Below are 15189 nucleotides of genomic sequence, written 5' to 3' on the forward strand. Positions count from 1 at the left end.
CTTCGGAATAGCGAACCTTCGGAATAACGAACAGCACCCGCTTTGGTTGGTTGGTTGGTTGGTTGGTTGGTTGTTAACCAGGTGATCTCGTTTTGAACTCTCATTGTCATGGACTCTTTTACACTTTACACACCTTGAGAGGTTTTTTTTTTTTTGCCTTTTCTTCTCCATAACATTTACCATTCGAGATCAAGGCCATTCAGTGTGGTGTTGCATGTATGAAATTGAAGAGATATTGTTTTGATATGCACCTTCTTTAAAACAATCTCATCTGGAATACAGAAGAAGAATGAGAGCACACTTACAGACAGTACAGTTAAAATCAGACAGTACAGTTAAAATTGCCGTACTTGAATTACGGAATTCTTGCTTGGGGGAATACATATTCGACATTGTTAGATAAACTTTTTCTTCTGCAAAAGATGGCGCTCAGAATCGTTTTTAACCTTCATATCCGAGCACATACTGACAAGCTTTTCCTTGAGCACAAAATTCTGAAAATAAAAGAGTTGTATTTGTTTCAACTTGGTCAATTTATGTTTAATTACAACTGCAATCATCTACCCAAAATATTTTATTCTTTATTTCACCGTAACAGCCACGTACATAACTATCCCACTAGACAATCTAAAGAATTTCATCTTCCCTTAGTTAGAACTGTACACACTCAAAATACATTTGTTTATACCGGACCCAGATTTTGGAATAGCTTAGATAATGATCTAAAAGAATCTGTGAAGTTAATTACATTTAAGTATAAACTCAAAAAATATTTGTTTTCTAAATATACCAGTTAATTCTGTTCAATGAAAAAACCCGTCATGTTTCACTTTTCCTTGAGATTTTGTAGTGTGTCCACAGACCTTTTCCATCCCTCTCCTTTTCCTTCTCTATTCTTCCCTGCTCCTTTTTCCTCGTTCTTCGTTGTCCAGTATCTGTCTGAGTGCATTTCCTCAAATTCTGTTGTTTCTGTGTATTGTGTTATTGTTGTTGTTGTTGTCGTCGTTATGTTTTTTTTTGTGGCCGATTGCATATCTTCCTTTCCGTTCAATTTTCCTGGCACACCTGGCCCCATAGTGTCTGTGCCACAAATGTGATATGTTATATAGTTTATACGTTTGCATCCTAAAATCCTAGAAAGTATTGTTCATAGTATCAACATCATTATATCAATGAGTAAAATGTACAATAGTATATAGAAGAATTTAATTTCCATCATTGTGATTATTTACTATTTTTGTTGCCATGACAAAGTGCATTGTTTCTTTTTTACGACATCATTCGTGTATAATTTATATTGTATTGAAAAAAAAATCCTTTATCGGACGAGTGTAAGAGAAATGAAAAAAAATTGTATCACTTTGGATTATGTCAACTTTTTCTTTTCTTTTCTTTGTGATGATGGAAATAAATAAACTATTGAATTGAAAAAATCAAAGATAATGGACTCACGAATCCACGTGTTGCCGAAAAAGCAATCGCTGAATTTATTTCCTGAAAGCGCATCATTGGTCCACGCTGGGTAGAAGTTATGAATCGCCTTATTTTGATTAATATAAATTTAATATGTTACATCATATAGTATAGGCATGCCATTTTTACCCTTTTTCAGATAAGTAAGGTGTACCCTGTATTTATTTTATCAAGACTGAACAACAATGTTCATATTTCCTTTTCAAAAGTAGCATAAGATCTATGTTTCTCTTTTTTATCGTTGCACTGTCTTCAAGAATTGCCTTTCCATTCTTACAGTATGTATACTCAGTGACTAATTCGCCAACATAAAATGTTAATTCTTGAAATCATTCAAAGCTAGTGAATAACATGTTTCATTTTTAATGCATTGATGGTATCAATTATGTCAACATCATAATGCAAACCTTGTGTGGTGTTCGAAGCGATCGTAGAAAATATCTATATAAATACACGTATAGTACTACATGGATGTTGACTTTCAGTTCGAAACCCGAATTGTTTCGTGTGCCGAACTAAACAGCTGCTACCAAAGCTCTGTTCCCCGTGGCTTAGTCATGTTTAGTCGACCATTCCTTGGGACTGTCGACACCAGATAGCCTCGTATAAGGTCTTGTTTTAAAAGCTTTTAACATTGTTTTAACCTCCATGCATTCTTCCATCACGTATAATCCGATACAGGATAAGAAACAAAATTACTACTGACGAAGTGAGTTTTCGCATTGCGTATACATACGCGTTTACCGCGGCCGTTGTTCACTTTTTATTCATTTTCTTCGTCGTCTTCGCCTTCCTCCTCGAATTCTCCTTCTTCCTCGGCGGTGGCGTCCTGGTACTGCTGGTATTCGGACACCAGGTCGTTCATGTTGCTCTCAGCCTCAGTGAATTCCATCTCGTCCATGCCCTCGCCGGTGTACCAGTGAAGGAAAGCCTTTCGCCGGAACATGGCGGTGAACTGCTCGGAGATGCGCTTAAAGAGCTCCTGGATGGCGGTACTGTTGCCAATGAAGGTGGCAGCCATCTTGAGACCACGTGGTGGGATATCACAGACAGCGGTCTTGACGTTGTTGGGGATCCACTCGACGAAGTAGCTGCTGTTCTTGTTCTGGACGTTCAGCATCTGTTCGTCGACCTCCTTCATCGACATGCGACCACGGAAGACGGCAGCAACGGTCAGGTAGCGGCCATGACGAGGATCACAGGCTGCCATCATGTTCTTAGCGTCAAACATCTGCTGGGTCAGCTCGGGAACGGTGAGAGCACGGTACTGTTGGCTTCCACGGCTGGTCAGAGGGGCAAAGCCAGGCATGAAGAAATGAAGACGAGGGAAGGGAACCATGTTGACAGCAAGTTTACGGAGATCGGCGTTGAGCTGTCCAGGAAACCTCAGGCATGTGGTCACTCCACTCATAGTGGCAGAAACCAGGTGGTTTAGGTCACCATAAGTTGGTGTGGTCAGCTTTAGGGTACGGAAGCAGATGTCGTAGAGAGCTTCGTTGTCGATGCAGTATGTCTCGTCTGTGTTCTCGACCAGCTGGTGGACTGAGAGGGTGGCGTTGTATGGCTCGACAACGGTGTCGGAGACTTTCGGTGATGGAACGACGCTGAAAGTGTTCATGATGCGATCTGGGTACTCCTCGCGGATCTTGCTGATCAGAAGGGTGCCCATACCCGACCCCGTTCCACCGCCTAAGGAGTGCGTCAGTTGAAAGCCCTGGACATCAAAGCAAATAAATAAGCTCATGTCAGTCCAACAGGAAGACGGTATAAATTGTGAATATTAAATGATACCATTCAATGGACAGTCAATATATATATGCTTCAACCAAGTATAGAAGCATTTTTTTTTGGTAAAAACTCGCTCTACTGAAGACAATACTTATCAGCTTATAAATAAAATCAGTTCGGAAAGAAATGCGAAAAAAACCGAATGTAATAGATCACACTTGACATGTAAAGCAACATATCATAATTATGTTATAGCATTACTTTGCTAGGATGACAGTGACGGTACCTTTCTATTACAAATATAAACGCTATTGCTTGAAACATTAACCGTTTACTCCATGTAGGCCCATCTTTCCATCTCTCTCTTTCTCTCTCTCTCTCTCTGCAAAGATATGCGGTATTGTAGAGCTGGTAAATTACATACATTTTATCAACGCAACATGTCCCATAGAGACTCAAAACTACGATGTAATACCTGAAGGCAGTCGCAACTCTCGGATTCCTTGCGAACCACATCCAAGACGGAGTCAATCAACTCGGCTCCTTCAGTGTAATGACCCTTGGCCCAGTTGTTTCCGGCCCCGCTCTGGCCGAAGACGAAGTTGTCCGGTCTGAAGATCTGACCAAAGGGTCCCGACCGGACGGAGTCCATGGTGCCGGGCTCGAGGTCGACGAGCACCGCCCTGGGGACGTACTTGCCTCCAGTAGCCTCATTGTAGTAGACGTTGATTCGCTCTAGCTGGAGGTCGGAGTCGCCATGGTAAGTTCCAGTCGGGTCGATGCCGTGCTCGTCAGAGATCACCTCCCAGAACTGAGAGAAACCACAAAAATATTCAAAACCTCGTAGACTTTCGATTTTTTTCACGGATGTTATGTGTCTGGCAAGTAAGGAAGCTGTTCGATGAAGTAAAAAACAGGATAAGGTATCTGAGTAGAAGAGAAATTGAAAAAGAATGTTCGAAATATAGTAACCTGTTTTTCCCGCCCATCCGCCCTTATACAGTAGTTGCATTTCTTTTAATATAATGACATACTTTCGTCAACGACAGAGCGAACACCTTTCGAGACCTTGAAATATGAGATGGGAATAAAACAAAATGAATAATGATGAGGAGAAAGATGTCCTTCAATAAATCGGGGATGAAGATAGCAAAAGAAGCATGTGGCTATGAATGTCTAACACAAACTACGAGATGGCTGTTGACCTTCATTATATATAAATCGTATGACGTCCTCCATCGAATGTGAAATGGAAGTGTCTTACAGTGGGTGAAAATTATCTGCATTAGATAGTAGTCGGAGACGTTCAGCATCCGATCTGAAAAGTAAAGTGTCTTAATCAGATAGCGATGGGTGACGACCTCCGTTGAATATGAGGTGGGAGGATGTCAGTCATAGAATAGACTCGAAACGTATTTCAGTAAATATAATGGGGAAGATGTCCCTCATTGATCATGATCCTGAAGATGTCCTTGACTGATCAAGAGGTCTTCAGTGAATGAATATGAGGTACTCACGGGACCCTTTATGAACTATGAGATTGGATTTAGCCAACATTAAACGTGAGGTGTAAGCTAGGTGTCCCTCATCGCATGGGAAATGAGAGATAATGACAACAGCGCCTAGATTGCATGGGCGTATCTTTTAATGACTGATTACAAATATCTTGACATTTTGGAAGGAAATGTATACGTTCTTTTTTGATTGATTGATTGATTGAAAATAGAATAATTGATCTTTCACAACATTTTACAACGAAGTTAATTAATTGCAGAAGGAGGTGCATGAAGTACGGTGCAGAAACTACTCAGAACAAAAATAAATTCCTGGACTTAAGTTGCTCTTGCATTATAAGCAAGATAAGGAAATAGAGATATCGGTAATAGCAGCTATAGAAAGTGTAGATGGCGACCACATTAAACAAAGCTTGAAGGTGAGTGAATCTTGACAATGTCATGTATTAATTCGTCTATAGGTTAGATATTTTGGCTAGATATGCATTGATGATTATCTACCTCACAACGAGACAAAAATAGGTAAAACGAAAAGAGCAGAATTTCATGCAAATAATAGGTTTCTTATATTGTGATATCAGACTGAATCTGTATTAGAGAAAAAGAAAATGAGATGAAATGGAAACCTATGTTATCTTTTTTTCTTATAACACCTTTGGACCAATATTTCAAATTTATTCGTGATCATTTTAATATGTGTTTGCATCTTTATTGTTTTGTATATTACCCATGGTTTCATGTAATATGCATGTACTATGTGTGTGTGTGTGTGTGTGTGTGTGGTTTTTTTAACCCACCTCTAAAATAGAGCAAGAGTGTTTTAGCTGAGTGAAAGAGCAACGAGTTAATGAATTATAGAATATTCAGATGACTAAAAATAATATAATGAGGAGAAGGTCAAGGCATGTGGAATGCTCGATGAAGTATAGACAGAAGCACAAGCACTCCGCAGCTTACTGGGAAAACGAGTCCCCAAAGCACGAAACAAATCGGCGGAGACTTCTTCCTCCTCTTTGCCAGTCCTCTCGCTGCCAGCATTTCATTTTTTTCTCCCCGCACGCATTAGTTCGCCAGCCGTCCACATTATTCATGACGGCGTGTCGTGTTTTCCATTCCTTGCGATAATTACATGCCGCCCGAGCATATTCCCACGTTCTTCCACAGGCGATTTAAAAACAGTATCATGTTTAGCTTGCCGCATAATCCGACTCGGCTGTCAGTGAAGCATACAGCAAATGGAGGCACGCTCTCACAACATTGATGTCTCTCATGAAGTTCGTATATGATGCAGAAAATGTGTGCACATGACACAGATGTTTATCATCATGAAAGAATACAGATGACTTACTTTTGGAACAAAATATCGAAGAAATATGTCATCTCTAAGCATCAGGACAAAGAAAAAAAGAAGAAAAAATACATAAGGGTGAAAACGCATTTCTTGGAATTCCTGGCATTTTTCTGTAGGAATATAGCTGTGATCTGATTATCATTATTAATTCATATGATCTCATTGATAAAGAAATATGATAAAGTCATCATCTTCACATTTCATTGGGAATTTCCCTCAGATAGAGACGGCATCTGCAATGACTCGAGATGGACTACTCCCCTCCTGAACACGTTGCGGCTGCCGATTGTCAGTAAACAGGGTGACATTACTGCACAACAATTGAATGAATCCGAAAGAATTCTTTGTACATTCAGAGCTTTGAAGACATGATTTTAAAAAACCCAACATTTTGACATGAAAAAGAATGAAAACATTATTGAAGAAAAAGGAATAGTGCTTTCCCCCCTGTAATCTGACTTTGAGTCCAAACATTGACGTATCATCAATACTGAATAATTTCACCCTTTAGAGGAATTTCTTTGGAACTGGGAGTTCCAATGATTTAGATATCGAATAGGCAAAGTTTGTATTATCACGGCCTCTTTGTTACAAATTGACAAATTCAATAAAAAAAAAGAGAATAGGGAGTTTGGAAGTTTCTTTGCACATGAAACTTTTGTAATTTCTGATGACACATTTACCGGAAATTCTAAACCAATTATTTTGGGATGTGCATGAAATACCGAGATGGATCTCCCACGGTAAAAAACAACAACAACAACAACAACAACAACTCTCCGGCTTTCCTTACCCACGCCCATTGCCGCTGGCATCGTATACACAGAAAACGTGTAGAGGGTGTGGTTGGACAAACATATTGGTGGACAATAACAATATAGCCAAAATAAGACGATGTTTATTCACAAATTCACCCCCTAATCCTTGGCAAAGTTCGAGAATCTTACCTTGGCGCCAATCTGGTTACCGCATTGTCCAGCTTGAATGTGAACGATTTCCCTCATTGTGATTGCTGACGATTTGCCGGGTTTTGCTGGCGGATGTGGAAAAAAAGACGAATTGTTTTCGCTACGAGGAATAGCTTGTATCTGCGCCTCGGAGCAAAGATTTTGCAGGGATCTTGAGTATGCAGATTGTTAGATGCGTTCTCTCGAGCTGCGGAATGGCCCTGCCTCCACGTCACGTCACGTCTGCCTCGCCGATATGCTAATTGGGCTGACTCATAACCTGGGATCGCCTTGGATCTTCGAGCTTTGTGAAATCAGAGTTTTCTTTTTCATCGACGAGAACTATACACCCGACCTTCTCTATTGCGTTGTTTGACCTTTTAATGTAGTTGAATAGAAAGTTTGGACTAATAATACTTATTTGGTCACAAAGGAGGCTTATACTGAGCAAGTAACCACAAGACCAACGGATTTCAGTCCGTCCTTGTGCCCAGACAGCGAGTGATTTATCTGGAGGATAGCTCTGCTACCAAGACTCTCCCATCCACGGACCTAAGTAGGTTTGGGGGACCGGGATTTAAACAATTCCTTTGATTTCATTTTCTTTTTATTGCTACAAGCAACATTATTTATTCTATTATCCGAGGACGAAAGTGACACATTTAAGATGTATGCAGTGAATAGCTGTACATCAAGCCTTCTGTGTGAGGACGTTGCATTTTCCAAGATGATCCATACATAAGGTTTCAGCAAAAAACGCCAATGAAACCTTTGCTGCCACAGTGCAACGTGAAGCGTGGTAGCACAGCGACGATTGGTTAAGGGTTTGCCGCACCCATGGTAACATAATTTGCATAGATGACTGCCCCCGCGAAACGTCCCACTGTCTTGCTCATCAGCCGTGCAGCATCAGCTCGCGTTACACGCATACCATTGCCGTGATGAATAGGCAATAGATTTTGTGACTGTGCGCTTACTCAGTGAGCATCTCGTATAAAGCATGATAAGTCACAGAGTCGAACGGAATCCTTCTGTTTAACAGAGTACGTATTCGACTGAGTCGAGCACTTTCCAAGAACATGGCCTCTATGAGATTCCTCACTGATGCACTCATGGGGTTAAGCGATTTATGAAACTCTTACCAGTCATTTGATTTGAAGTAACTCATGATGTTGTCATATCGGTGACAAACTATTCTGCTACCTTTATTCTCTCTTTCTATTAATTTTTTTCGCTGAAAATTTATTTTTCTTGCTTTTGTAATTTATATACGATAATCAAAAATGATTTAAGTTTGTATTCCAGTTGTTGAAATCACTAAAACATATAAATTAAAAAAAAGCTTCACAAACGACGAGAAGCTTTGGGGAAAGTTGAAAAAAAGCTGAATGTTCTTTTCTTTTCCCCTGGTATTCCAGAGAGGGTACTACCGCTTGTTATTATCATTAATGAACAATGTAATGTCATGTCATGTAATAATAATAATAGTGAGACTCTTGTAAAGCGCTCATTTCTACCTAAAAAAGATACTCAAGGCGCTATAGAACAGAGTACATATTGTGTCACGTTACAACAATATCACAGAAAATAATAAGACAATAAACCAACAAACAATAGGCCTATATACGTACACATACTATACATACAGGTATACAATATTATCAATTTAAATTGAAAATATAGGTCTTGAGATTCTTTTTGAAACCATCAGTGGAAGATGCTTCTCTAAGAGATTTTGGTAGGCCATTCCATAGTTTTGGGCCCATATATGAAAAAGCCCGATCCCCCAATTATGCTTGATTCGAGGTACCTGTAATTTTAGCGAGTTTGATGAACGGAGATTACGTGGCGGTTGGTGAAGATGAAGAGCATTTTGAAAGTAGACAGGGACAAATTTGTGCAATGTACGGTAAACAAGAAGGAGAATCTTGAAGTTAATACGTTTTTCTACAGGAAGCCAGTGTAGGGACCGAAGTATTGGGGTAGTATGCACAGTTTTCTTCGTGAAAGTAAGTAATCTAGCGGCACAAATCTGAAGACGTTGCAGTTTACTGAGTTCTTTTTGTGGAAGGCTGCAAAATTATAATATTAATGATAATATTACTACTATACTACTACTACTACTACTACTACGAACAATAATAATAATAATAACAACAACAACAATAGTAATAATCATAATAATAATAATAACATTATTATTATTATTATTATCATCATTATTATCATTATCACTATTATCACTATTATCACTATTGTTATTATTATTATTACATGATCGCATTATCATTATTTATTCATTTATTTGTTTGTGTTCTTTTTTATACCTTTTTTATAAGCAAATCGTTATGATCGTTGAACCTCAAAAAGTAGCGACTTGAGAACATACAGCCTTTCTTTTTTTTTCCCATTTTTCTCAAATCAAACACATTTTTCATATCATTCATAGCACCAAATTATTTTCTGGAACACGACTTCGAGTCAAGCAGTAATCCTGGAGGTTGTTTCTTATCTGAATATTAATTGCTACTAAAAGAGGGAAAAGTTACATTTACTATAACTGCTTATACAGAACGTGATCAAACTCAAATGATGCTAATGAGAGAGAGAGAGAAAAAAAAATGTTTTTGTATACCCATCCACCCCCTCCCAAATAAACCCCACACACCCTTGCTCAGTACACATCAAAGCGCACATACAAACAGACACACACACCATCTTATTATACTCAGTGATATTTGCAATCAATATTAGATCGCAGCAGTTCCTGCGTTTTGTGTTTTTGTTCTCTTCACTGTTGTCGTCCCCGATCCCCACCCCCCCCCCCAAAAAAAAAACAAAAAAAAAAATAAAAAACAAAAAAACCAAATCCATCGTGATCGATTCAAGCGAGTTTTCGGCATCACAGCAATCGATCGATCGTTTCGGTGTGATTTTGTTTGTGCCGTTTCCTTGGAAGTCACAGTAAGTAAGTGGTCTTGATCTCATCATATGCTGAAAGTGAAAATGTGTCATGAATAGCACACCACCTCCGTTACGCACATAAAGTGTGATTTTCATGATATGCTTCAATATTCAATTATTTTCTACGTAGATTCGCGCAGCAGTCATCACAATTCAATCTTTGTGATAAAATCTATATGAGATACGCAGTCCCACCTACTTAATCCGGTGTTGTCTGTATTCACAGAGACGTAGATTCTAGACCATATAGAATAGCCCATGGGCATGGGCCGCATGGCATTGGCTGGAGCCTATCGTATCGATGGGGGGAGGGGGGGGGGGGGGGGCAGGGCTATGTTTGATAACCTGCCCCACCCGGCGTGGCCGGGGGCGGGGTACTCCTTGTAGATTATCTACACAGTTTTACTGTGGGATTTGTTTGTCCGAGTGCGAAATAACTCAAAAGAAAACGTTGTGACTGGATTTGGATGAAACTGAATAGATCTACTTGAGATACAGCTAGACCTACACAGGGACGGTTGAGAATGAGACAAGGAACAGATCGCTTTTTTAGGCTTGATACGCCCTGAGTATTGACAGAGATGATTGAATTTTGGTAGTGATCTGGGAATTTTATGGATTTTATGAAGGATTTTTGATATTTTTCAGGTAGGGTCAGGTCAATGAACTTTTTGGGAGTTCAAGCTGCACATTTTTTTAGGTTTGCATATGTGCACTAAAGTGCTTGCTCTGGTTTATGCTAGGGCGAGGGGCGCCGCACAGCTGAGGATTGATGACATAACAAAAGGCTTCTTTTTTTTATTGGGAAATTGGGCAATTTTCAGCATGCATACGTAAGGGCGGAAATCACTGATCTCTATGGAAGATTGAAGAACAAGATCAGTGGTGGAAATGAGCTGCTTGGCGGAGTTCTGTGCTCTGAGAGTGCTTCTCTAGTATTCTTAATAGATTAGAAACACTTTAGGCCAAGTAAAAAAAGAAACCAGTTTCTCGTCCTCGCGCGCATCGATTTTGGCCGCCGCATCTATTTTTTTACTATTTACTATTTTCAAAATGGCGCTGAAAATACCAAGAAATTCATAATTCTCGTCCCAGCCCGCTCCCCGCCCGCATCGATTTTCAGTTGCCGCATCGACTTTTTGGATATTTACTATTTTTTCGGCCGCCGAAAAAAAAAATCAACAATTCATCTACCAATCGTGATGTCTTATTTCTAATTACGCCTTGCGTCATCTACTTAGCTGTAGTATTGCTGTAGCTTCTGTAGTGCGTATGTAATAACGCATGCATTTCACACTGCGAGCTCGGCAAGAAGGAATGACCCACAAAGCAGTTGAACTGTAGTTGGTGGATGGGCGGGCCTGGGCTGTGATGTACAGCGCACTCGGTACGTCGTGATGTAGACAGGACGTTGAGCGCCTTCTGTACATTTCTCTCGTGCTGTTGCCCGCTTCATGTGCTGCTAGATTGATTGCGCAATGTAACCACAAACCCCGTTATAACGAGATCCGTGCGACCGGCGATATTACCTCGTTATAACCGGTACCTCGTTATAACCATACTCATTAAAACAAAGAAAAACATAAGCATGACGTCATATACCCCATCAATGACTCTTAAACATATCCTTTGCGTTGTTATTACACAATTATTGAGCGTTATTATTGAGAGAATAAAGGGAGATTTTGTGAATTAGACGAAGAAATAGGGGCTGAAATGATAACTTAATTCTTTACTGTAATTCTTGTTTGTTAAGCTTTTTCTAAACACCAGCGCAAATATGGGGGCAAATATATAACTACTGTAGAGTAACATACAGACTTTGTTTACCGTAACTTGCTCGGTATTTTTACGCTGTTGGTGCCCAGCGGGAATGCGATGATTTCATGAATCATTTCGGCTGTAATCTTGTACACATGTACAATGTATGATCGTTGCGCCCAAATGGATTAAAAATGCGTTCTTTATTTTCTTCCGAAAATCTCTTCGCGTTTTGTACGACCGTTCTTGAAAATATGTGACAGGATTGAATGTGGGAGGTTGTCATCCTGTTTACGCAAATCTGTACCAGATCTATTCAAACTAATACATGCGCTTGTTTCGTTTTCTGATTTAGGTTAACATGCGTCATTCAATTTTTTTTTTACGCTATACTGTCACCTGGCAAGATCGCGATGATTTCAGAGTAACATATGTGCGTTGTTTACCGCTAACTTGCGAGGTATTTTACGCTGTTGGTGCCCAGCGGGAATTCGATAATTTCATGAATCATTTGGGTGTAATTTTATACAATGTATGATCCTTGCGCTCGAAGGGATTAAAAATGGGTTCTTTATTTTCTTCCGAAAGTCTCTTCGCGTTTTGTACATCCGTTCTTGAACTGTTGAATGCGTTTGTTTCTATTTCCGAGCACCGATTAAGTATAGGTTAACATGCGTTATTCAACCATTTTTACGCTACTGTCACCCGGCGAGATCGCGATGATTTCATTCATTATTTCGGCTTTAATCATACACACTCATATTTAAATTATCATTCGTTAGGCCTAAATGATAATGAATACATCCAGATCTATTCAAACTAATACATGCGTTTGTTTCTTTTTCCGAGCACCGATTAAGTAGGTTAACATGCGTTATTCAACTATTTTTACTCTACTGTCACCTGGCAGGATCGCGATGATTTCACTAATTATTTCTGCTTTGATCATACACACTCATATTTAAATTATCATTTGTTAAATGATAATGAACAAATCCAGATCTGTTCAAACTAATAAATGTGTTTGCTTCTTTTTCTGAACACCGATTAAGTATAGGTTAACATGCGTTACTCAACTATTTTAACGCTACTGTCACCCGGCGGGATCGGGGCGATGATTTTATTATTTCGCCTTTAATCATCCAAACTCATATTTGCTCAAAACCAGCAAAAGAATTGGAAGTCGGAACTAAAATAGGAAAGGATATAATGATGAGTTGCACACGCGTTCCAATTGTCCATTTTTGGTCAAATTTTATTGTCGCTATACATGAAAAGTTTTTTCTCGTTGCGCTGTGGTCTGACCTCATATCACGCACGCGTTTCTCGCGAAAAAGAAAACCGAATGATTATGTTTAATAATTAGTAGGAACATCGGAAGGTGTTCCTGTGTCTTATCGCGTGATTAAGAAGAAAACATGGAAGGAACGGTTCTCTGCAAAACGGGAAAAGACGTGGATAGCGAGATTTCGGTTTCCAATCTTTCATTTGTCGTGTGTTTGAAAGCGGCAATTTGGTCAAGAAATGGAACCTCGTTGTACGATCAAATTGCTTATGTTTTTCTTTATCATGATTTACCGAAATTGTCCTCATTGTAACCGGAATCTCGTTATAACCGAACACGTTATAACCGATTCGTTCTGCCATTACACGCAAAAGAAAACGGGACCGACGCGATCACCTCGTTATAAGCGGTTCCTCGTTATAATCGAACTCGTTATAACGGGGTTTCCCTGTAGTAGAGGAGACCAGCCAGCCAGCAATAGCATGCGTTCTGGAGCTGGAAAAAAAAATCGTGGAGTGATGGAGAGAACCGATCTCAAGCGCACGTGTGCACAGCGAACGGCTTTAAATAGTGAATAAAATAGTATTCAACTGGTTCGTATTCTGTCTTTCAGTAAAAAGGAAATCAGGTGGTTGCTTCACCGGGTTGACAATTGGCAGTATACTGTCTGCGGCATTTTAAATCCTTGAGCGAATAAGTTTTCATATGAGAAAAGATCTAACTCAGTAGGGCCTAAGTTTGTGTTGTGTTGACAGGCAAAAATAATGCTATGCATTTCCAGAGATAATGGTTGGATTCATAGGTTCAACAAGTGATGCATAAATGTGTATATTTTATGTTTAAAAAACATGTTTTTTTTCCATACCCTTGATATGACTGAATGAATACAGTCACAGTGTAGTTAAATTGGTATACTTGTCATGCATAAACAGCAATATACGCAGATTTGGTATTAACTGTGCATCACTCAAATGATAAGTGGTTTATATCACACATATTACTTTCATTTTGACAATCCTCGAAAAAATAGTAAGATATCAAATAGTAAGGACCTCCCTCATCGCCTTGCTCAAAAAACCCGGACGAGAAACTACTTTCTTTTTTTACTTGGCCTTATTTACCCAATGGCAGTGATGTAGGTGGGGGCGCTGTGGCATAGTGGATAAGACTCCGGACTCCCGATCGGAGGACCCGAGTTCGATTCCCGCTCAGTGCTTACGTCCTTGGACAAGATGTTTTTACCCACTATGTCCCTCTCGACCCAGGTGTATGAATGGGTACCTGGCAACGCTAGGGTAATAATAGTAGCAGGGCCCTCTGGTAGAGCAGTGGCAACACTGAAGAGGCTACCCTGGGTAAATAAGGCCTTATTATTATTATTATTATTATTATTATTATGTAAATCACCCACAAGCCTGATAATTTACAGTTTTTTAAGACTAATAAGAGTAAAGCAAGCCACCCATAATTTGACCATAATGCGATCCAAACTTCAGCTGCAGCCTAATGTCAAATCCATGCTTTTGCGTGCAGTCAAATTTTGGTACAGAAGGTCGAACCTTTGTGAGCCCCCCCCCCCCCCACCCCCCTTTTTTTTTAATGGTGTTACAAAGTTTTTAGGGTTTCACATGAGAAACAAATGAAGAAAAAATTTCTATGGTCAGCTTCATGTGTATACAAAGGACATAAGTAAATACCTTGTAATCATTTTCAGCCATACTTTGCAAAAGCATATTGAACAATGCATGTTACAATACCTAGAATCTCTAGATCCAGCTCCTTCAAGATCTGTTTGCTACAGGTATGCCTTATTTACCTATTACAGGAAGGTGTATGTGTCTAATCAAGTATTCAAATTGTCTGTATGCACAGGACAATAGAAAGTGCTGTGTGTGTTTTGTATGTCTATTTATGTCACAAGATAAAGGTGAATGGACAGAATGATCCACACATCAAATGCGGCAATCAATTTGTTCAAGACAAGTTTGGAAATGGGGGGGGGGGGGCGGATACGCTGCATGGCACTGTGGTGTCAAGGCATACCCCATCTGAAGGCAATTTGCACTTGAGTTTTAAAATATGGCACTGTCTATCAACCACTCTCTTCTGTGTATTCTCGCTCTTTCTACGGTTTCTGCAGACATGCAATTAAGGTTTCATAGTTGG

General features: G+C 39.6%; 1 protein-coding gene across 1 annotated transcript; it reads right to left on the bottom strand.

Annotated features, from left to right (window-relative positions):
* Positions 1-2122: 2122 nt before the first annotated feature.
* Positions 2123-7205, bottom strand: LOC139710764 (tubulin beta-4B chain-like). Its single transcript, XM_071622685.1, has 3 exons — positions 7014-7205; positions 3677-4012; positions 2123-3187 (listed from the first exon to the last, which is right to left on the bottom strand). The coding sequence occupies exons 1-3, from the start codon at positions 7068-7070 to the stop codon at positions 2237-2239; spliced, it is 1344 nt and encodes a 447-aa protein (XP_071478786.1). The 5' UTR covers positions 7071-7205; the 3' UTR covers positions 2123-2236.
* Positions 7206-15189: the final 7984 nt, after the last annotated feature.

The sequence above is a fragment of the Diadema antillarum genome, unplaced genomic scaffold (assembly GCF_040938485.1).
Source record: "Diadema antillarum isolate AM-2024a unplaced genomic scaffold, OU_Dant_1.0 scf00000039, whole genome shotgun sequence".
Classification (NCBI taxonomy): domain Eukaryota; kingdom Metazoa; phylum Echinodermata; class Echinoidea; order Diadematoida; family Diadematidae; genus Diadema; species Diadema antillarum.

Coding starts and splice junctions, on each gene's coding strand:
- LOC139710764 (XM_071622685.1), bottom strand. CDS start 7,070: ATGAGGGAAATCGTTCACATTCAAGCTGGACAATGCGGTAACCAGATT. Junction 4,013..7,013: donor GTAACCAGATTGGCGCCAAG/GTAAGATTCTCG, acceptor GGTTTCTCTCAG/TTCTGGGAGGTGATCTCTGA. Junction 3,188..3,676: donor AGAGTTGCGACTGCCTTCAG/GTATTACATCGT, acceptor TTTGATGTCCAG/GGCTTTCAACTGACGCACTC.